Source organism: Poecilia mexicana, unplaced genomic scaffold, assembly GCF_051168715.1.
Source record: "Poecilia mexicana isolate PSO_F unplaced genomic scaffold, ASM5116871v1 scaffold_3, whole genome shotgun sequence".
Classification (NCBI taxonomy): Eukaryota; Metazoa; Chordata; class Actinopteri; order Cyprinodontiformes; family Poeciliidae; genus Poecilia; species Poecilia mexicana.
Window position 1 is genome coordinate 35,495,918 of NW_028263372.1, and position 23,698 is coordinate 35,519,615.

The 23,698-nt window shown below is 38.0% G+C and overlaps 1 protein-coding gene across 1 annotated transcript; it reads left to right on the plus strand.

Annotated features, from left to right (window-relative positions):
* The first annotated feature begins 210 nt into the window (after nucleotides 1-210).
* On the plus strand, nucleotides 211-23,479 carry LOC106927583 (nuclear receptor ROR-alpha A-like). Its single transcript, XM_015003246.2, has 11 exons — nucleotides 211-384; nucleotides 8,261-8,346; nucleotides 10,418-10,559; nucleotides 11,609-11,865; nucleotides 11,938-12,133; nucleotides 14,314-14,435; nucleotides 15,214-15,346; nucleotides 15,655-15,762; nucleotides 16,439-16,549; nucleotides 16,642-16,754; nucleotides 17,701-23,479. Exons 1-11 carry the CDS (start codon nucleotides 288-290, stop codon nucleotides 17,854-17,856), a joined length of 1,521 nt encoding a protein of 506 aa, XP_014858732.2. The 5' UTR covers nucleotides 211-287; the 3' UTR covers nucleotides 17,857-23,479.
* The last annotated feature ends 219 nt before the right edge of the window (nucleotides 23,480-23,698 follow it).

The following is a 23,698-nucleotide window of genomic DNA, read 5'->3' on the forward strand; positions in this document are numbered from 1 at the left end:
AATAAAATATTTTTGATTTTGAAAATAAAACAATGTGTAACGTTTAGTTGATAGAAATACTCAATAACAAAAACTGTCAAAAGTAAGTTACACTTTTGTATTAAATCTGAGTAAATTTTTGGAGCTTTTTGAAAAAGAAAAAAAATAATGTTGCTTTAGAAACAATGTAGCGCTTTTTCTGATTGGCCCAGAGGTTTGTGGGTGGGGCGTTCGGAATGGCGGGGGCGTGGTCAGCGCGATGACGTCACAGTCACTCGGATCCTCATGCTGTGCGGAGCAGCCAGAGGATGACAGAGCGGGAGGAGAGCGGCGCGGTTCACACGCAGCTCCCTCCATCAGTCTGGATTAATCTAAATATGTATTTTGTAATTTCTGCCATGAAAGGTGAGTTGGGCTCCGGCCTCGTCTCTCTGCTGTGAGTGTTTCGGTTTGTTCCTGCGTGGCTGCGCGGCGTTTCTCCCCGTTTGAGCCCCGCGGCTGGTTGTTGACAGCGGAGCTGCTTATTTTGGGAGTCAGACTTTAAAGGAGAGAGTGATGTGAGACGATGTGTGTCGGACATGAATGTTCTGGAAGTGTTTCTCAGATCGGAGTGATTCGCTCTGAAGTTTTCTAGAAGCTTGTTTTTGTGCTGGTTTTGACTGAGAAATCTCACCAACTTCTGATTTTTGTGCCTTTAAGCAGCTGAAGTGACAACAAAGCATCTCTGTTAGCGGTGGCGAAGTGGACCGTGTTTGTGATAACGGTAAAAGTAACGATCCTTTAAACTGCTGGATACAAAAGTTATTGTGATAAACAGTAATATTGTTGTTTCAAGTAATACAATGGTAATAATGCACAAACACATTCACAAAGATTAATAAACTTTTAATTCTAATAAACATTTAGCACTGGAACAGAAAGACATTTTAAATATTCCAAATAAATAAAGAAACAAATAAAATGAACTATGAGTCTTCAAAAAATGACTAGATGAGATCAGACTGAAGACTTTTACCATCAAGTGTTTGGTATTAAGAAAGAGAAAAGTAAATTCATAAATCATGCAAATGGAAATTATTGAGCTCGTTTGAATTTATTAATTGATTTATTGATTATTCGACAGGCCTATGTAACTGTGTGCCACAGTAATTACAGTCCCACAAACACAAATAATGCTCTTGAAAAACATTCCCATGAATGATTTATATCACTGAGCTGCACATGGAAACTGCATTTTTAAATTTATTGATGTTCAATGAACAAACAGTGGAGAAAATAATCAAACTAACAATCACAAACAATTATGGCAATTTTGTTTTATTAAACACCATTAATTGGATTTATTAGGATAAATGATAAAACAGTAAACAGCAAAAACAGAAGAGAATGTTTGTATTATTTTGGTGTTTCTGTATCAGTTTGTAGTTGGGTAATGCGGTTAAATGCGTATGAAAAATATCCACCGGTAAACAGAAAAACAGGCTGATTTGTGAGAGTTTCAGCACAAAGTGAAGAAACAAAATGTGTGAAGTTTGTGCAGGTGTGAGCGGTCTGAGTCAACAGAGTTGTATATTTTTTGAAGTGCATCTTGTACTTGTGGTGTTTTCCATCTTTCAGATGGTTTCATTCTGGGAACGTTGTTGTAGTTTGTGGTCTGTAATGAGACGAGACGTTTTCTGGTGGTTTTTCTTCTTCTCGCTCTTATAGGAAACTGATCTAGGGAGTGGATGTGCAGTGAGAGTAAGATATTTATCACTGAAAGCCTCTCAGCTGAACCCATTTCTTTATTTTCTTTCTTTTTTTTATTTTTTTCAGAATTTATTTATTCATTTTTAACTGAACCCTAGTATTTTTTTACTTTTCATTTTTATGTTATTCATTTATTTTTTAAACAAACCGCCATTTCTTCATTTTTTATTTAAATTATATTTTTTGTTTTAAATTAAACCCTACTTCTTTATTTTTCAGTTGTTATAGTTGTTTCTATTATTTTGCTCTTTCTTATTTTATATTGAATTATTTTTTGTGAATCCTCCTCTTGAAAAGCGTTGTGTTTAGTCAGAGTTCGTTGAGTTTGGCAGGTTTCTAAGCCGTCCTGTCCAGAGTTTCAGTCTGTGAGGGAAACAGCAGCAGGAGGCGTTCAGCCAGCTTGTTATGTCAGAGGATTACAACAGCCAGGAGATTATTTAACTGTTACTGGGAGGAAGAGGAGGAGGAGGAGGAGGAGGAAGAGGTGACATCATTTCAGTCTCAATAACTGAAATATAAAAAAAATATTTTTAACCTAAGAAATGTCTCCCCTTCAAATGTATCCCTTCATGTTTGTCAATTTTCAATAATAAATAACTGAATAAATGTTTAAAGTGCAAGAAATGAACTGAATAATAAAATAAAGTCACATTTTAATAATATTACCAAAAAAAGCCGATGTTGCCTAAAAACGTGCAGAAGAGCTGATCGTTTTCAGGATTTATCCACATCCACATCAGTCTGTTGTTATTCAGGAATTAGTCGCCCCCAACAAAATGTTGTCATCCAGAAATTATTCATGGCTTTGCTTCATATGTTCTTGTTTCTTAAGCCTCTTTATTAATTAATCCAGTTTGCTTGTGGTGCATTCAAGTGCACCAGGATTTACTGACTTCCATCTTTACTCTGATGTTTTCAGCAGCTCTTGGTTTGCAGTCGTGAGAAAAGATTCGGAAACTGAAGGCAGATTTGCAGCAGGAGGCTGTTTTTGTTGTTGTTGCAGGGAAACCTCGACTCGTTTCAGATCCTCGGCGCCGTCTGCACAGCCATCTTTGATCTGAACCTTATTATTTCTTTAGAGCTCAGTTTGAGATAATTTATCCATCAGGGAATCGCTTCACCCGAGCTTCAGCGTTTCTGGAGTGAGCAGCGGTGGCTGTCGTGAAGTTCTTCCTGCTCATTAGGCTCCACTTAGCGCCGCTATCCTGTTAATTACACTTTCTGGAACAGCATCCGAGTGCAGTGTCCACAGGGAGCAAATTTTAAAGTTCAAGTGTTGGATGCAGAATAAATCGTCTGCTTCAAGCTGCTGCACTGCAACAATATCAGTTTACCGGCTTATCAGCCTGCAGGCCATCGGATAAAGAAGGAATCTACAAAGGCTCATGAATACAATGATAAAATGGCAACAAAATGCTGCTTTCAAAAGATTTAAGAGGAAAACAAGCAGCAGATTTTTATGTATAAATTAATTAGTCATCTGCACACAGGTGGATACAGAAATAGTGGTTCAGTTTGAATGCATATGTGAACACCAAGCGGACCAGAGACCGCTCCAAAAGCAGGAAGTGAACTACAGCGCAGGGCATTCTGGGTAAATACAACCAAAACAAATGTGTTAGCTTAGCTTATGTCTTGTGGTCTTTAGACAAAGACAAAAGAGAAATCCTCCAACCACTAAAATCTGATACCTGCATTTCTGTTTCCATTTGGAAGAAAGTTTCACTCAGTGTTTCCTTCAGAGGTTCTTGTGTCATTTCCTTCAGTGGTTCTTGGTGCAGCGCCCCCACAGGCCAGGAGGGGAAAAGGTTGGTTTGACTCAGAGCAGAGAAAGAACCACAGCAGCTGGAGGTGGAGCAGATGATAAAACTTTGGTTCCAATTGAACCGAGTCTAACGGACAGTCAGGTGGGAAAACATCCTAAAAGGAGAAAAACACTAAAATTTGCCATCAATTGTCCCAAAATGTGACGTCAAACCATCTTTTCCTGCAATGATCAGAGAAACTGTCAACACCTGCAGAGCACAGGTGGAACTGATGTAAACCGAAGCTTTAAAAGTGAGAACCAAGATCTGGAAATGTCCACAAAAAAAAAGCTTGAATAAAAGTTTCCAGATCTGTTGGTGAAATTATATGATCACTTTGGCAATATTTTGTAAGTGAGAGTGAAAATGACCATTTATAGAAAACAAAAGTCAAATTTTACCAAAATGTTCCTATGAAAGACTCGACCGTCACGATAAACTCTCAGAAGTTGTTGCTTTAATCCATAATGTTGTTGTTTTGAGACCATTTTCAGGAGTATGATGAAAATGGCATAACATTCTCACAGATCAAGAACTTTAAATTCTAATGAACATTTAAAACTGAGACTGGAGGAAATATCCAAAATAAACACACAAAACAACAGAAACCTTAAATAAAATGAATTATGAAATCTCAGCTGAACTAAAGTCTTTCATAAAAAGCAACTTGTTGAGAAAAAAGGACGAGACCAAAGACTTTAGTTTGGTAGAAAGAGAAAATCATGCAAATGGAAACTATGAAGCTTCTAATTTATCATGCGATTTATTGATTATTGCGACAGGCAGACGGACGTTAGAGGAGAATTTTCATAGCAGAGTTTCAAGCTTTTTTGGAGCAGAAACTTTATGAAGATGCTGATAATTGTTTACACTGTAAGCTCTTATGTTTACTATTGTGGTATGAAACCATCATGGATGCCGTTTTGCTGCCTCGTTTTAAATATTCAGTCACAACAAAAAGTTTACACCAAACACTTTGATCGACTTTATTTCAATCCACATCTATAATCCTAATCCTGTGAAACAGCAAGATCCCCTGAGTTGATGCTGGAGGAGGCCAGATTCTCCCTCTCAGCAATCGATTCTCTGTCTGATGAACAAGCTGCTGCCTCGTCTGCTGGCCGCGTTGGAGCGCCATGTGTGCTGCCATATGTCCGCCGTTGGACGATCCTGGCTGAAACTGGCTTCAGCGCGGGAAGAAATGGATTAAAAGGATGTTTGGGTCGACGATGCATCGCATTCAGACAGAGATCTGACCCCCAGCTCAGGATAACCTCTACAAAACGTTACATTTTTTTCCCACAAAATCATCCTTAGAAAATGAGACTTTATTCTGATCAGTTCTGCCTATTTTGAGCTGTTTTAGGGCCTCTGTCACTTTAAATCCAAATATGCTGCTGCTGGCCACGCCCCCAAACTCAATGTTTAAACTCACTGAGCAATTATTCAACTGTGCATCTTTGAAAAGCAGAAGTGGAGTCTCCTTCACATCCAATAAGAATGCAGAAAGTGGTTTCAATTTATTTGACATGTCTTTAATCAACAACGGCACGTTAAACACAGTTTCATGCTAAAAACAGAGCAGCTGTGGCTATGGACACAGGCTAACCAGTCCTTGGTTGGACCTGTAATAAAAGACACTGACGTTAAGATTACACCAATGCCTACGCTGAATTTCTGCAACTATAAACAATAAAAACATGAAAATACGTATTAGAGAAAGCAGATTTGTGATGTTACATTCCGAAGGTTTTTGAATTGGCTCGTTTTCCAGGCACCAAAAAGCATGAACTTGTCTCCAAAAAACAGCTTGATGTTTTTTTTAAGAGCTTCAACTGTTTGTAGAAGCAGTTGAGACTCAAATGGAAAAACAAAACGTGAATTTTGCATATTAGGTCCTCTTTAATCTGCAGATTAAACTCAGAAAATGTCTTTTTTTTCCCTCCTGGCTGCAGTCTAGCTCCGCCTCAGATCTCCTTTCAGTGCAACTGCAGCAGCAGCCTGGGAAAACTCGATGGAAGAGCGATCTGAGCGGAGGGATGATGAAAACGGGGGCAGGTCCAGCAACCCAAAGTGATTCAGTCACGCAGCGGCTCTGCATGCGCCGCTGTTTGACGAGAGTTTCGCTGCAGATTCAGGAGGAAAACATGAAAGTTTTCGGTTCGGTTGATGGACGGCGCTCTGACGGCTGACGAGTCTTTAAAACGAGTTTCCCTTCAGATTGACTCGTGTAAAATCTCACCAGAGGAATCAGATTTTTTCAATCAAAACTCTCAGCTGCGTCATGCAGAAATGTTCTCAGCCTGAATTATGTACAAAAATACAAAGAAACCCTGGCAAGGAATAAATTCATTATTCTAATGTTTCACTGTAGTTTAGTTTAGAAAGAAATCCACTACAAATAATATGAGCTAATAATGAATAATATAAACACTGAGAAATGATACCACAGTGGCATCATTGTATTAACAATAAAAGTGACAGTAAGGATTATTTATTATTCCTTTAAAAACAGCTGGATGTCTGTGTCACATCAATTAAAGCCCCAGAAACACAAATACTGTTAAAAAACTTTTCCAGTTGTAATACGCTTCCTTATAACACCAATATGACGTAGTAATCACATTTCCAAATTTATTACTATTTATTGATGATTTTGTGGAATAAACAACATTATTGTTTACTGCAATAACTTGCAGGATAATTTATCATTCAGTAAATCTTTTTAATGTGACATTTATTTATGTTTATTGTGTTTAATTTTATCTGCATTTAATCGTATTTTCAAAGTCATTTATCGGTGTAGAAAATAACAAACAATCCTGACAATACGGACAGTTTCCTGATTTTTTAAACAGCATTAACTGGATTTTATCATAACAATAAATCAAAATTATTATCATAGTAAGATATTTATCACGATGAATAATATCTGATAAATGCCCAGCCCTACCCCTTCTTATTCCAGCTGCAGTAAAATCTGAATAAATAATGTTTTTGTTTTTCTAAATGCGACCGAACCCAAGGTTATCCTCAGACCCCCACCTTCCTCTCATCAGTTAGACTCCTCTTCCTCGTCGGATGTTTTGTTATCAGCCGGAACAGAGAAAGCGACGCGGCCTTCGAGGCTCGGCGGCGCCGTCCGAGGGGGAGGCTGCTGGATGCTGCAGCCCAATCAGAGGTCTGCAGCTGTACGTATAAATATCTGCTGCTCCCACATCGACTCTAATTTTAGGCGGAGGCTTTGTTTAACATCTGCTTTGATGTTGAAATGCTGAATTCAGGCGGGATTAACGTTTGGAGAGCTAATTACAGCAGAGAGGAGGCTGCAGCGTCTGAGGCTTCGCCTGCGTGTATGGGGTTCTCATAAATCTGTTAATATTTTTAAAGTTGGTCTCAGAGTATCTTCCTGCCACATCTCTTCCTCTCAGTGTGATCCCAGATCTCATCCAGGTAGTGAGCTGGCTTTGTGCTCTGCAATGATTTCTGGATGGAGGAATTTATCACCTGGAGCTGCAAAGTTGTGAAAAGGTTAGAAAGTCCCACAGTTTAGCACCCAGGAGCCAGGAGGACGGCTAGCTGGGCACCAAAAACCCGACCAGCAGCACTTCACAGAACCGGTCCACATGTAATTGTAGACGACATTTTATCTTTTTAGAGGCAGCATGTTGATCCTCAGATCCAAACTGAATTTATTAGATCTTTAAAGCAAACATACAAGTTCAGTCTGATCCCGGAACGTAAAGTCAGGCTAAAGAGGAGCGTTTGATACGTCAGATGAACCGTTTCTTTGTTGTCTGTGGATGAAAACTTTCCTGTTTGTTGTGTTAATGTTGCTGCGCTGTTACATAACGTCCCTCTGCTTAATATAGCATCTGAGAGGCGAGCTGTCACTCTGAGAGTATAAATACACTCAGTCAGGTTGGCTTTGAGCTCTGACAGCGCTGACACTTTATCAAAACCGTTTGGGTCCTTTATCAGAGAATCAAGGCCTTAAAAGAATGTTTACAGCTTTTCCACAATAATTATTCTCCCTGTTCTCATATAAAAATACCTCAAAACACATTGAAATAGTTGGAAATGATGTGAAATGACTACATATAATTTGCACAAAAAGAATTAGAAACAGTGCCAAAGTTTATCACAAAGTATTAAATGATAGATACTAAAAAAATATTACGAGAATACACTCGTATGAGAATAAAGTTATAATATTGAGAATAAAGTGATAAAATTGTGAAACTAGTTATGAGGATAAAGCCAAAATATTACAAAAATAAAGTCATAATAATATGAATTTGTTATTTTATTTTTTATTATTTTAGCATGGCCCTAATAATCTGTTGCAGAATTTAAACCCGGGATGTGCTCGATGAAATTTTTTGTTTCCTTTTATGGTTTTCATACAATCATAGCTGAAATTTGATCTTATTTAAAGATTTCTACCATGAAATGATGAACTTGAAATGAGATTATGTCAAACTTTACTAATTTAAACACCAAAGTGTTGTAATTTCTTCCACTCCTGTCTGATTAAAGGAGGAGTGATGCTGTGGGCTTCTCCATTGATTCTTTGGTACTTTCTGTTTATTTAAAAAAGAGAAATAATCAATAAGCTCCACAGTACTCAATGTTTCAAATAGGAAATGGTTTTAATGTAGACTGTGTTGGATCAACTGTTGGAAGCTTCTTTAGGTTTTTTGTTCCTGCCTGTTTCTTTTCTGCAGCTCAGATTGAGATCATCCCCTGTAAGATCTGTGGAGATAAATCCTCAGGGATCCACTACGGCGTCATTACCTGCGAGGGCTGCAAGGTAAGATCCGTTTGATCTTGAACCTTTTGCTCTAACTCTTCCTCAATTTCCAGACATAAATACATAAACATATAATTCCTTTAGCGAGTTAAAGATCTTCCTCCTTCCAACAAAAAAAGATGCTCTAATTATCATGAAAGCTCTAAAGATAATAATCCTGCGATGCGTTCCCACCAGCCCTGTTCAGTTTGCTTTAATCCAACTCCAGTACATTTCCGTAGAAAGTCCGGTTCGGATCAAAAAATCAAACCTCGGTCTGGGTTCGGCTGAAGTGAACTCTGATTCAGTTTGAATGAATATGTGAACGCCAAGCAGACTAAAGACCACTCCAAAAGCAAGAAGTGGACTAAAGTGCAGGGCATTCTGGGTAAATACAACCAAAACCAACATGTTAGCCTAGCATTAAATGGTTCCTGTATTTTACCAAAGACAAAAGAGAAATCCTCCAGCCACTAAAATCTGATGCTACTAACTTTTTATTTCATGTAGAAGGAATGGGGCTCACTATTTACATTTCTATTGGCCAGATAATTTCACAAATTGGAATTACAAAAATGAATTTGCTTAATGGAAACAGGCTAATTTTGAAAATATGTTTTTCGATAAAACGTTTTTGATTAGGTGTTTTTTTTCCGACTGTATCAAAATTAGTGTGTTTCACTAAAATGCAACAGAAACATTTTTCCACATCACGAGTCATATGATCAACAACCGGATGTTACCACTGACAGAAACAACAAATAAGAGGAAGAAGACAGGAAGTGGTAGGAGGATGATGATTTTTAATGACATATCACGTAAACAAACTTATTTACGTGGGAATAAGTTACTGTTTTTTCAACGTTACTGGAATACCAACAAATTTTGCGCTTGTAATGGGAATCCAAATAGCGTCTTCTACAGAGGTTTTTGGTGTGAACGTGCCTTCAATGATCTAGCAACAGGTTGCACCTTCTCGTCACTGACTACACATGCAAAAAATAAAATAAAACAATCAATCAGTATGCAACTTAGATGTAAAATATTGCTTCTCGTGTGCGCCCCTCTTCCACTGCGGCCCTGGGAAACCCCCTTTGAGTCCAGCTAGTTGCTCCTGGTTCGGCTTTGTTTACAGTTTCTGTGAGGATTGGGTCTGAATTGTTAGCAGCTGCAGGTGTTTCCATGTGGCTCATCAGTCACAAGGCTTCAGTCGCTCTGACGGCTGGAGGCTCATCTAACAATCAGCCACTTTATGGAGGTTTCAGCCATTTTATGGAGCCATGAAGGCTGCGAAACAAGCAAACCCAAACACAAGACATATTATCCAGCTTGAATAATGATCTACTAAGATTGATGTCCTGATTAATTAGTCATTTGGGTATATTTGGAGATTTTTTACTGATATTTTTTTACTTTTAGGTTGTAATTTCATAATGGATGACACAATCCTCTCATTTGATGGAAACTGTTTGATTCTGCAGATCTTTTCTTATCTTGAAGGTGATATATTATGCTTCCTTGAACAGGTTAGGATCGATCTATGGTCTATGTAAAACAGGTTCACATTTTTAGCACAAAATCATCCTTAGATATGAGATTTTAATTTATTTTGAGCTCCTTTCAGAATGAGCTGTTTTAGGGTATCTGTCACTTTAAATCCAAATAAACTGCTGTTGGCCACGCCCCCTACAACTCAACATCAACACTCACACATACATATTTGAAAAGCAGAAGTAGAGCCTCCTGCACAACCAACAATAGAGCAGCAAGTAGTTTCTGAATGGTAAACCAACAACAAAACACTAAAACCAGCTGACCAAACATGCTGGAGAACCACCTGGGTTGCTAGGTAACAGGGCTGGGCTTCACTGGGGTTGCTAGGTAACGGGGAATGAGGCTCAACAATCGGGATGTTTTTGATATGGTACGATTTCCAGACACCAAAAATTATTAACTTATTGTCAAAAAAAATTGGATGGTTTTTTTAAGTTCTTGGATTGTTGTTGGAAACAGTAGAGTCCCAAATGGAAGAATAAAAACATCCAAAAAGTGTATTTTAAATATAACTTGAGTGTTTTGCCTCTGGTCTCAGGGTTTCTTCAGGCGGAGTCAGCAGAGCAACGCCTCGTACTCGTGTCCGCGGCAGAAAAACTGTCAGATCGACCGAACGAGCCGGAACCGGTGTCAGCACTGTCGCCTGCAGAAATGCCTGGCTGCCGGCATGTCCAGAGACGGTGAGACACACACACACACACACACACACTGAAAACACTAACAGACCCACCTAAACACCAACCGACCCACCAAACACCAACCGACCCACTTAAACACCAACCGACCCACCAAACACCAACCGACCCACTTAAACACTAACGGACTCACCTAAACACCAACTGACCCACCAAACACCAACCGACTCACCAAACACCAACCGACTCACCAAACACCAACCGACCCACTTAAACACCAACCGACCCACCATACACCAACCGACTCACCTAAACACCAACCGACCCACCAAACACCAACCGACCCACCAAACACCAACCGACCCACCAAACACCAACCGACTCACTTAAACTCCAACCAACCCACCTAACACCAACCGACTCACCAAACACCAACCGACCCACCAAACACCAACCGACCCACCAAACACCAACCGACCCACTTAAACACCAACCGACTCACCAAACACCAACGGACCCACCTAACACCAACTGACCCACCAAACACCAACCGACTCACTTAAACTCCAACCAACCCACCTAACACCAACCGACTCACCAAACACCAACCGACCCACCAAACACCAACCGACCCACCAAACACCAACCGACCCACTTAAACACCAACCGACTCACCAAACACCAACGGACCCACCTAACACCAACTGACCCACCAAACACCAACCGACTCACTTAAACTCCAACCAACCCACCTAACACCAACTGACCCACCTAACACCAACCGACCCACCAAACACCAACCGACTCACCAAACACCAACCGACCCACCCAACACCAACCGACCCACCTAACACCAACCGACCCACCTAACACCAACCGACTCACCAAACACCAACCGACCCACCAAACTCACCCTCACCTGCCTAAACACACAGCAAGGGGGAAGTAAATAACCACACCAGGAATCGCCCATCTTTCTTGGTCTGTAGATCCGTGGGCAGCTGGTCCACCAGGAGGCGCATAAGGGCCTTAAAGCTTTCAGTTCTGCCACTACATGAGTTAAACAGATGTTTTCTCGTCCCGCTCTCTGGCAGCCGTGAAGTTCGGCCGCATGTCGAAGAAGCAGCGGGACAGTTTGTACGCCGAGGTCCAGAAGCACCGGCTCCAGCAGCAGCAGCAGCAGCAGGCACCCAGCCGGTCTTCCCCCAGCGTCGGCAGCCCCAGCCCGGACGAGGCTGAGTCGCCGTCTCCCCCGTACATGCTGTGCTCGGCGGGCCTCACGGACCCGGCAGACGACCCGGCCTGCTACATGGACCGGACCTCACCAGACGGAGGATCTCTGACCTCCAAGGTCTGCAGCCGTAACTCCTACATCTGATCTGAATAGCAACCATTTCTGCATCAGTTATGTTGCTGTAAACAGGCGGAGTCGGGAGCAGGAGACGCAGGATGTGGAGGTTTCTACCTGGACATCCAGCCGTCTCCGGACCAGTCCGGACTCGACATCAACGGAATCAAACCGGAGCCGCTGCACGACTACAGACACGGCGACGGTTTCTTCCCTTACTGCTCCTTCAGCAACGGAGATGCTTCTCCAACCCTGACCTTGGCCGAACACGGTGAGTCCACCCTGCATCGCCTCAGAGAAACTAAACGGTTGTTACGTCCTGAGAATCTTTGACCAGAACCAAAGAGGATCAGGATAAAACGAGACGCTGCACAGAAGCAGCAGGCATGAGCTTTCTGTTTAGGTTGGCTGGGTTCTGCAGGAGTTTCAGGTTGGAGCTACTGATCCAAACTGGAGCAGAACCAGAACATCCAGAACATGAGTCCATTCTGGGAGAACACCTGGAGACGGTTGTTAGGGAAACCGTTGGGTCTCCCTCATGGAACCGTTACAGAACCTGCACAGGCTTGGTTAAACAAAAGAAGATGGATGTAAAACGTTTTTCTGCAGCTGTAGGGAATCAAACATGGAGTGAATCTGCTTCAGCAGCAGCAGATGAAGAAGAAGAATGAGGAAGGATTGAGAAACCACAGAGGAAGAAAGCAGTTGGAGATGCTGACTCAAAATGGCTGCAGGTCGGAGGCTCATTAAAACCTCAGTGTGGTAATTAGTTATCGACTCGTTTGGGGAAATCAGCTTTATTTTATTTTCCCTGGAGATTTTCTGAACGATAAACTCCAAAACTCACCAAACAGGAAGTGCATTATCATCTGACTGAAGCTTGGACTCTTTCTCTGCTTTATTCTATTAACTAAAAACAACAAATGACTGCTGGTTCAGCTTTATTATCATCTAATTAACTGCAAACATAAGTTTTCTCTCTAATTTCCATTCATGAATATTTATTTGGTAAAAAGGCTAAAATAATGCTGACAGGACAAACGGAGGTTTATTATAAATGATGTCATATTTCTATTTTTCAGGCAGATTTTCAATATTTTTTCTTTGGACTTTTGTTGCATTTTTACTCAGTTTCTAATTTATTTCTGAATTTCAGCTCATCAGATCGAGATAAATGATTTTAGAAATTTGGGATTTTTCCACCAAACTTACTACACCAACAAAACAACTGGAAGATGATAAATGTGTTGTTTAGACCTGAAACGATTAATCAGATTAATATTGATTAATCGATATTTGAAATAATCGTCAACTAATTTAGTAATTGATTAGTCATTAACTGGAGTATACAGACTCTAAAACATGCCAATAAAAGTGAACTCTGGTGCAGTTTGAATGCAAATGTGAACACCAAGCAGACTGGAAACAATTCCAAAAGCAGGAAGTGGACTAGAGCAGGGAATTCTGGGTAAATACAACCAAAACAAACGTGCTAGCTTAGCGCTAGTGGGAAAAATAGCCGAAGAGAAATCCTGCAGCCGTTAAAATCTGACGCCTCCATCTTGTTTCCATCTGGTGAAGAAGGAAGTTGTGCTCAGTGTCTTCAGAGGTTTTTGTGTCGTTTCCTTCAGTGGTTCATTGTGCAGCGCCCCCACAGGCCAGTAGGGGAACAGGTTGGTTCGACTCAGAGCAGAGAGAAAGAACCGCAGCAGCTGGAGATGGAACAACACTTTGCAGTTTTGGTTCCTAATGAAACTGAGTTCATCCGGACTGATCTGACTGAATGACCCGACTTCTGCCGCTCATGTTGTAATGCCTAAAAGAAAAAAGAAATTGTTGGTTGCATGATGGATGGACTCTAGGCAACTGGTTATATTACACAAAAAAGTTTTGGTACAAAAGCATATTTTGAAAACAAATTATAGGTCTGTGAAAATCTCTTCATATCAAAACATCCTGAAGATCTGCACTGTAAATAAAACCAAAATCTCACCAAGTATTTTGTCTACTTTCTAGTGCAGATATCTTAGTACACTAACAAAACTAACTTACAAATAATTTTCAGCAAGGTATAGAAGATTGTTTTAAGTTGATAATTCCTTCACATTGATGAAAAATACTAATTCCACTGGCAAATTATTTCACTTGTAAAATGGGAAAATTGTCTTAAGTGAAATAATCTGTTACTTATAAGTTAATTTCATCTTATTTGAAGGGTACTAATATATTTTGCACCAGAAACTAGACAAAAATAAATTTTTTAAAAAGATTTTGTACTTCTGCAGTGTGATTTCCTAAAATGTCTTTGCTAAGTTGTTTTTGATGTGCGGAGCCTTTAATTTTGTCTGAAAACAGTCCTGACTGAAAACGAGTGAAAAAGAGCTCAGAGAAACTGAATCTGTCGACTTTTAGCTCTGAATAATTCTGAACTTTGTTTTTGTTTTGCTTCAGATCACTTGGCCCAAATCATCTGCAAGTCTCACCTGGAGACGTGTCAGTACCTGAGGGAGGAGCTGCAGGAAATGAGCTGGCAGAGTTTCCTGCAGGAAGAGGTGGAGAAGTATCAGAACAAGGTCTGTTCGCTCCATCCAAACCCGACGAAATGTAGCTTCTTGATAATGGTCTGACTTCTATAGTATGGAGCTCTGCTAGTGCCAAAAATATCTTTTGATGGTTTTAATTTTTTACAGTAAAAATGTTTTTTTTTACACTTGATTGGAGTCAAGTGTAATATTTTATAGTGTTTTATTATAATTCGATCAAAAGCAAGCAATTTTAGACATGCAGAAGTAAATGTATTAAAGGTTAGTAAGTAAAAACACAGGACACCTCTGGTTTTTGTAGATGATGAAGAGGTTTTTCTTTTTACTTCTATAAATTTGCTCATGTTTCCTGCAGCTGCATCAATCTCTGTGCAGGTAATGTGGATCTATGGTTTCCAAAAGTTTTCAGCCTTATTTACGGTATTCCTGAAAGGTTTAAATACTGCATAATGTAAAGAAATTCTCAAGGTCTTGCATTGTTTCCACTTCAACTTTCAGCCTAAATTGAAGGACAAAATTCAAATTACTTCTTGTCCTCTCCTCATTTTCTCTGAAACTAAAGCAGATGCTGTGATAATCCACTTCTGATGGAGTGTCCCAACTGTTTTGATACCAAGATTATTTAATGGTATAAAATAGGATTGGGGTCACTGGAACAAAAAAAAAAAATCAGAATTGGATTTGTGTTGGTTATTGTGAACACATAAAACCATGTGGGTCTTGTGAGGCTAGTCTTAAATCTGTTTCCATTTTCAGCCCATTTTGCTTCGTCTCTTTCTGAAACGTCTTCCTGTTGTTCCCTGTTCAGCCACAGGAGGCGATGTGGCAGCTTTGTGCAGTGAAGATCACAGACGCCGTCCAGTACGTGGTGGAGTTCGCCAAGCGCATCGACGGCTTCATGGATCTCTGCCAGAACGACCAGATTGTGCTGCTGAAAGCCGGTGAGCAAACCTTTAATCGATTACTGAATTAGCTCCAGATTATTTCAATAATTTATTACAATTTATCCAATTAATCGTTTCAGCCTAAGTTGAGTTTGGAAAACTTAAAAAAAAATCAGCCTCACTTTCTGCTCTCAGAAGCTCTTAAGCAATAAAGCTATAAAAGCAAATTTTGAAAGAGGAAAAATTGTTGACTTTCCTTCTAACATGTGAATCATGTTTCTTTCTCTGCATGTGAATCAGTTAGACTGAGGTTTTATAAATCTGGTCCCTCTTGTTGGGCTGAACTCTTTATTTTTTCCTGGCAGGATCTTTAGAGGTCATCTTCGTACGAATGTGTCGGGTTTTTGACTCTCAGAACAACACCGTCTACTTCGATGGGAAATTTGCAAGTCCTGACGTTTTTAAATCATTAGGTGAGTAGCTCATATTTATTTTAAAAAATGTAAAAAATATCCTTCTTTTAAATGTTTCTTAATATATCTGTGTGATTTTGCTCAATATGTTCCCTCAGTTGTAGCTCTGGGTTGAAAATTGCAGATTTAGATGTTTGTGCATTTATCGTATTGTTTATCATTTATTGTGATAAATTTCTTATCGTAATAATTCAGATTTATCATTGTCACGCTGTTTAAAACCTCCCTAAACTCTTTGTATTGTTGGATTGTTAGTTTTTACAGTTTTTTTATAAATATTAATTTGAAAATATGATTAAATGGATGTGCAGTTTAATGATACAAATCACACTTATTTTTGTGATTAAAGAAGCGTATTATAAATGGGTATGGTGCAAAAATGCTAAATCTTACAAAAAAGTTTTGGTCCAGTTGTATCCTTTTTCTTGCTGAAAAGTTACTTGTAATGTAGTTTTGTTCAAATGAACTAAGATATTTGCACTGGAAACTAAACAGAAATACTTGGTAAGATTTTGTGTTTTTGCAGTGAATGTTTCTCAGTAAATAGTTCTTATCATCACTTTCATCATTATCACAATACCACAAAACATTGTGTTGAAACTTCAAGTCATTAAGCCAAAGTTAAATTTGAAATCAATCTTTTTACAGTGAATGCCCTTTTGCGTTTTTCCGTCAGGCTGCGATGATTTGATCTCGTCGGTGTTTGACTTCGGTCAGAGCATGTGTTCGCTGCAGCTGACCGAGGAAGAGATCGCCCTCTTCTCCGCGTTTGTTTTGCTCTCTGCAGGTACGTCCTCCCTCCGCTCACTCCAACCGTTCTGTTTTTAAGTGCTTATCTGTGTGTGTGTGTGTGTGTGTGTGCGCGCGCGCTCGTTGCAGACCGGTCGTGGCTGCGGGAGAAGCTGCAGGTGGAGAAGCTGCAGCGGAAAACCGAGTCGGCCCTGCAGCACATCCTGCAGAAGAACCACAGAGACGACGGAGTTCTGGAGAAGGTATGACGGAGAGCTAAACGTGCCAACATTCAGGTTTTAAATCATTGCATTTAAAGAAATCTCTTTCTGCATTTAAAAGAAATTTGAAAATCATTATTATGAAGCGATATGTCGTTAAATAAGCTGATATCTTCTGTGTTTTTTTTTTAGATATGTCTTAACAGTTTTCTGAGTTGAGGAAGATATTTTAGGTTTATGCTTCTTCCTGCTCCTTTTCATTCATAATTTCTGCCAGTTGAACTGTTCATATTTATTATTGAGTAAATGAAATAAAACATAAAATGAAAATATTTCAAAGAGAAAAATCCAGCATGCTAAATGAAACTGAGGTTATGCTGCCTCCTAGTGGAAAATATCGGAAGTGTAACCAATTCAAGTTTTATTATTAATCATTATTATGATTTATGTGTTAGTTTTTTTTAGAATAAACATAGCTGCAACCTCTATGAGAATAAAATGGAATTAAAATCAAAATATTGTGACTTTATTCCCATAATATTGTCACTTCAGTCTGATGCAGAGTTGGGGAGTAACTGGTTTCATTTACTCAATTACATTTACCTGAGTAACTTAAAAAAACAAACTTTTAGGAGTATTTTATTGCACTTTACTTTTTACTCCTATTTGAGTAAAATTTCTGGATTTTCTGCCCACTGAATGAAAAACAAACATGTTTTAACCAGAAATCCACCAGACTCAGACACACACCTGATCTGTGTCTTATTGAAGTTTCATCAGTTTTTTATTGATAGAAACTCATTTGGAAACATTTCTTTTGCCTGATTTTGTCTTTTTTTTTTTACTTACATGAATTATTATCTTGTTGGTCTTTTAAATGCCAAAATTTCCACTTAACTTTATATTTTGGTCCTTCTGATGATGCAATATTTAAACATTAAGTGATTGATCATTTGATCAGTGGACTCTTTCTGCGTTTCCTGCTCAGCTGCGGTGCAAGGCGTCGGCGCTGCGCGCTCTCTGCGGCCTCCACTCGGAGAAGCTCGCGGCGTTCAGAACCGTCTACCCGGACGCGGTCCGAACGCTCTTCCCTCCGCTCTACAAGGAGCTGTTTGCTGCCGACCTGGACGGGACTCTGCACTGAGCGCCAGAACCGGTCCGGTCCCAGCAGGACTAATCCGCGCGCTTAGGAATCTGATTTTATGGTTGCACTACTGCACTGATCCGGGAGCAGCAGCACCCTGGAGGTTCTGGTGCTGGAAACATGTGGACTACTGCAGGACTGCTGACTGAGCAATACACGTCCGAGCTACTGATTCAATCCTGAAACTTGAGGCTTTTATACAGAAAAACCAGTTTCTTGTACAGATTGTTAAGCGGTTTTAGTTTCTTTCTCACTGCGTATCGAAGTTCAGCTGGAGGAGCTTCATTTTCTCCAGCTGAGATTTCTCTTTTTTGAGTTTCAAATCACTTTGGTGCAAATCCAGGCAAAAATAAATCCCAGAAACGATATTAAGCTCATTTGTTTACCTGACGGATATCTTATAAAACTGAACCTGGCTTCATGTTCGGCTTTGAGATTCAGTTTCCTCGACTCAAAAACTAACAGCAATATTTAGCCAAGAGAGAAAACTGGGTTAGTTTTTCAAAGTTATATTTTCTCCATTTTATTCAATAATTTCTAAATGTCACAGTTTGCCTTGAACTAAATATTTACTTCAGAGATATAGTTAGTTTGCTAACTAAAAATTTAGCTTAAACGTCACTGAGTGATTAGCTAGCGCTGAGCTAAATGCTCTCGTTAGCTACTTAAAAAGTCAAGCGACAGTTGGCTAACTATCTAGCTAGCAAGCTAAATAGAGCTAAATATTTAGTTGGCAAGCTAAGTAGCTAACTAGAGAGTTAGCTCAGAACTAGCTAAATATTTACCATCATATTTAGCTCAAAAGCACTTAAATATTTTGTTAGGAAGCTAGTTAGAGCTAGCACAATAATATGTTTACAATTATTAATCCCACAAAATATACCCCATAAAATATCTAAAATTAAATATTAGATAGATCTGAGCCAAATATTTAAACGCAGAACTAGCTGAATGTTTAAATCAGAGCTACGTACATATTTAGCTACCAAGCTAAATATTTAGTTTGAAGTTAAAATTTAACTTGCAAATAAAAACTTAGCCTAATTAAATATTTAGTTTGAAACTGTGACATTACATAGAAATATATAAATGAGTGGAAAACATGATGATTGACTGTTAGCAGCTGAAAATGTCCAAAACAGCTTTCCGTAGATCAGCAACCATGTTGTTCAAAGACGCAGCTGCAAGAGTGCAGAACAAATTTTCCCTCCACTTTATCTAAAAATGTTTTTACATGTTCAAACTGACATTCAAAATGTTTAGCAGTTAAATAAAGATGTTTTGTGCCATAGTTGCAAATCTTTTAATGTAAAACAGCAAATTTACCTGAAAAACTAGGAATTTACTAAAGTTTTTTATGTCTTTGATAATTTGGCATTATGCATTTTCATACAAAACTCCTCTTAAAAAGTGTTGAGATATTTCCAAGTGAGGTTAAAGTTCACACAACCTTTCAGTTATGATGCAAAAGCTGCAGTGAATTTAAAGCAATAAACATCAAATCCAACCCAGATTGTTTTCAGGTAAAAATGCTTAAAAGATCAAAGTTGGATCAAAATATTGTCCAGTTATAAATAATCTTCATGGTAAGGAATAAATGTGTACTTTTATAGATTTGTAATAGTTTTTCATCCATCCCAGCTGTTCCAACACAGAAAAGATCCAGAGTTTTATTTTGGTAATTTAATAAACTGCATTTCTGACTAAACATTTATCCAAATATTGATGTCCAAACTAATCCAGGTTCAAGGTTAAATCCTCAGAAATGCTCAGATTTTAGTCAAAATAAACTCAAGCAAATGTTTTCTTCCATTTTCCACAACTATTCAGGGGAATAAATTATGATAAGTGTTTTATTTCAGTAATTAGAGTTTATTTCTGTTCATCTTGATGATTCTGACAATTGATTAAACATTTTAAATATTACGTCTAACTCAGTTTTCAAGGATTTCTCTGTTAATGTAACTACAAATTATTAGCAGAAAATTATTTTTCCCTAATTGCTTGTGGACTAAAAGTAAACATTTTATTTAGCAGCAGCGAACCTGCAGCACCCCCTGCTGGAACTGAAGTGCAACATCAAATTTTCCTCATTTTTTCATTTTTAGTTTAATTTGTAAATCATTCTTTCATTTAGTTTTCTGTTGAAGCAAAAACATGCAGCATCTCTCCACTCAGGTCAATAGTTTTACTAGCAATATATGAAAAATAAGCAATAAGCTGTAAGAAAAAAATATTATATAATCAATAACATCACCTGACTCAATAAATTATGCATATTTCAGATTTTTTTGGATGCATAAACTATTCAAACCTAAATTAGAATCAAAACATGAAAGTCCAGATTCTTCTTCGTTGGTAGTTAAGGAATGTCTCAAACAGGATTTTAAATTCATACTACTGAATATAAAAAAGTATATTTAAATTAATTTGCACTTTCTCTAAACCTACATGCATACAACCACAGCACGAGTCACTTTGTTTCCATTATAATATTCATGTGTATGTTAGAGAGGTTCTTTAAACGTGTAAAGATCCAAAACTCCCAGAATTTCACCAAACTTTTACTTTTAGAAAATGATTTAATTTCAGTAAAACCACTGATTTGATTTTCCTTTAAGGATTAGACACACTCTGGGTTAGAGAATTTAAGAAAGTGAGTTTTTGGTGTAAATTTATGTGTCTTTTTTTTTCTATCTATAATCCCGACTGTTGTGCATTTTTTTAAGTAAAAGTGACCCAAAGTCTGTTTTCATCACTGATCATAATGGATTTACAAACTGGATGTTTTTCTGTCTATATGGCAAATGGATCTAAAATTATCTATGAATCCCTTTCTTGCAAAAATAAAATAAAATAAAATAAAATACTTTATGCATTAAACTATTTTAAAAAATCACAATATAACTTTCAAAACAGGTATTATTTAATAGGTTATATCAATATTTGTTAAATATATTTTTTTAAAGTTATATTGTTATATTTATAAACTCAAACCAAGTTTTCAACGTTTGAAACTCAAAAATTTCCACTTTTTTCTAGAAAATTCAAATTTTTTTCTAGAAAGTGTTTAGCTTTTTAAACTCAGAAATTTAGAGGTTTTTGGCGAAAATTAACTTTTTATTTTTCTGTCTACAATGGCCCGAATTCGCCACTGTAAATAATTGCAGTAAATGCAACTTGATGGAATAACAGATTCCCAAAATAAGTTTGACACATCTAACTGCTTGCTAGCATAACTAGCTAATCGGCTAACTGACAGATTTATCTGGACGAGGTGAAAACGAGTCGCTGAAACTCAAACTGAGCTTCAGAACCAGGAAGAGCAGAAAATAACGTGACTTTAAACGCAGCACGATTGTTGATATATGATGAAGATAGGAAACTGGAAGGCAACATAAAGATGGCAGACATTTGGCCTAACCAACATGAAAACAAATATTTATGCTGCCTTACAGCAAAGCTGGTAGTGGCAGTATGGTGCTGTGGGGATATTTTCTTGGCACACCTTTAGCATCAGCTGATATTTAAATCCCTTTCTATGTGAGAAATCCAAACCTCCAGAGCTCAAATCATCTCAAACTGGATTCTTGAACATGGTTTAACTGTGATCAAACTTTACTTATTAAAGTGGCAAATAACCACTTTTCCATTGAAAATGAAACATTTAAAATGATCTAAAAGAGGGAAAAACATCTTTTCTACACACAGATGAGGATTTGCTGCTAAATGGACCCTTTGAACAGCAGCAGAGCTGCTAAAACGAAACATTAGCTTCTGTCCTGTACAAGACAAAACACAAACTCAGACATCTGGGTTTTATTTGCTGCTTTTTGTTTATTGTTGTGTTTAATTATAATTCAATTTCGACCCAGTTTATGAAACATGATTTAAAATGCCTTAAACAAACAGCTAACTGATGTAACTTTGCATAATCTCAGATAAAAAACAGAGCCAGGTTGTTGGGTATAATATTTGCAGTTTGATGTTCTAAAAATAAAACTAATTAATTAGATAAGGTCCCGTTTGGAGCTCTGATAAGATTATATTGATCAGTAATTGCCGGGCCGCCGGCCACATTTCCCTCCTTTTTCCGTCCGACTCTGGCCAACAGAATAAATATAAAATTGCCTTGCAAATAATTCCTGACACTTGGAATACACAACCCAACAAATGATGCATTCCAAATAGTTCATTATGATATTAATATTGCTCAAAGCGACAATATCTCCCTGACAAAATGCGCCTCCTAAATGCTGAGTGGATTTTTTCTGCTTGTTTTATTTGTTAATGGAGCCGACTGCACCCACAGGGGCGACATTTCTTAAAATGCACTTAAATTTACTTTGATTGACTTTTGCTTTTAACGGCTGAGAGCTCACAGCAGAAATCATAATCAGTTTTTCTTCTTTATTGGATCTGTGAGGCTACTTAATTAAAGTTATCAAGATTTTCTCAGTAAGAAATTTTGGAGAAATGCAGCAAAGTTCTGCACTTTGGCCAAAGGTGTCCAAAAGATGTTATTCTACTTTTTCAACAATAAACTAAACATTGCAATACTTTAATTAAAATATACAGTAGTCAGATTTGTTGTTAGAAAGGCCTAAATTAAATTATTCTAGATGAAAAATGTAAAAAGAGTTTTGTGAGTTTGGCTCATTAAAAGTAATTTGCAGTTTAATCAGTCACTAACATCAGGGGTTTTGGTCTTTTTTAAAATGCTTGCTGTGATCAGCCAACTTTATTAAATTGATTAAAAGTCACTGATCCCTGCAAGAAAATGGAAAACTTAATTATTCAAAGAAATAAATTGTGACGTTTCCAATATTTTCTACTGTAGGAAGATTTTCCTTTGTGATAATTTTGTCCTGATTAAAAATATAAAGTCTCCACTTACTGGGGGTCCAATTTGCATTATTCTGTAACTGAAGCCGGGGGGCCGCACATGATCAGCCCTGGGCCACAAATGGCCCCCGAACCACACCTTGGACACCCTGGTCCAGACAAAGGACCGTAGGGGTAGCATTTTATCTTTCTGATCATTCGGGTTGGGTTTTACTGCCAGATGTGAATGTTTGTGTTAAAACTTTCCCGTATGCAGAATTCATTTTATTAAATGCAAATTAAAGTATCAGATTTTCCTAAAACAGAACAAAACAAATGTTTCAAGTTTATGTCGTTGTTTGATTTGATCATGATAAACATATTTATGGTACAGACATGAGTCAGAGAGTTTTCCATTCAGGTACTTAATGGCTGCAGATTGTTCCATTTCCTCAAACTTTTCACTTTTTATTTTTACTAATTAATCTGGTCATTTTAGTTTGATAGTTTGGAAATGAAAAGTCAACCGTGTTTCAAATGTTTTTCTTAAAAATAATGAAATTTAACCATGACTGAATGTCAAACATCTGAATTTGCCACTTTTTGTTTTCTGTGAACAAACTCAGACATTTTATCTGCTCATTTTTACTAATCATAATTTATTTTATGTTGTTTATAAGGTCAGTTTTTGTAGTTTACTGAAACTGCAAACTCATCTTTTGTTATCAGGGTATTAATTTAACTACATTACATTGTATGTTTTATTACTATCAAAGGCAATAAAGGAACAAACAACTGATTTCTGTTTACGTGGGTTTATTTGTCCTTTAGCATAAATATAAGCTTCGTTCACTGGGATCTGCACAAAAAATAAGTTTTTATTTGCCATGTTTTAGCAGGTCTGTTGTGAATCAAACTGTATTTTAAAAAAATAGTCACAGAGTTTCTGCATCAATGTTGTTCCTCCTGTCACTCCTCCCTGTAGTTCCCGTTCCGGCCAGTAGATGGCACTGCAGTT

Bases quoted from the DNA above. Each gene is read 5' to 3' on its own strand.
- LOC106927583 (XM_015003246.2), top strand. From the start codon at position 288: ATGACAGAGCGGGAGGAGAGCGGCGCGGTTCACACGCAGCTCCCTCCA. The intron at 11,866-11,937 runs GTCTGCAGCCGT...TGCTGTAAACAG, and splicing joins GAGGATCTCTGACCTCCAAG to GCGGAGTCGGGAGCAGGAGA. The intron at 16,755-17,700 runs GTATGACGGAGA...TTTCCTGCTCAG, and splicing joins ACGACGGAGTTCTGGAGAAG to CTGCGGTGCAAGGCGTCGGC.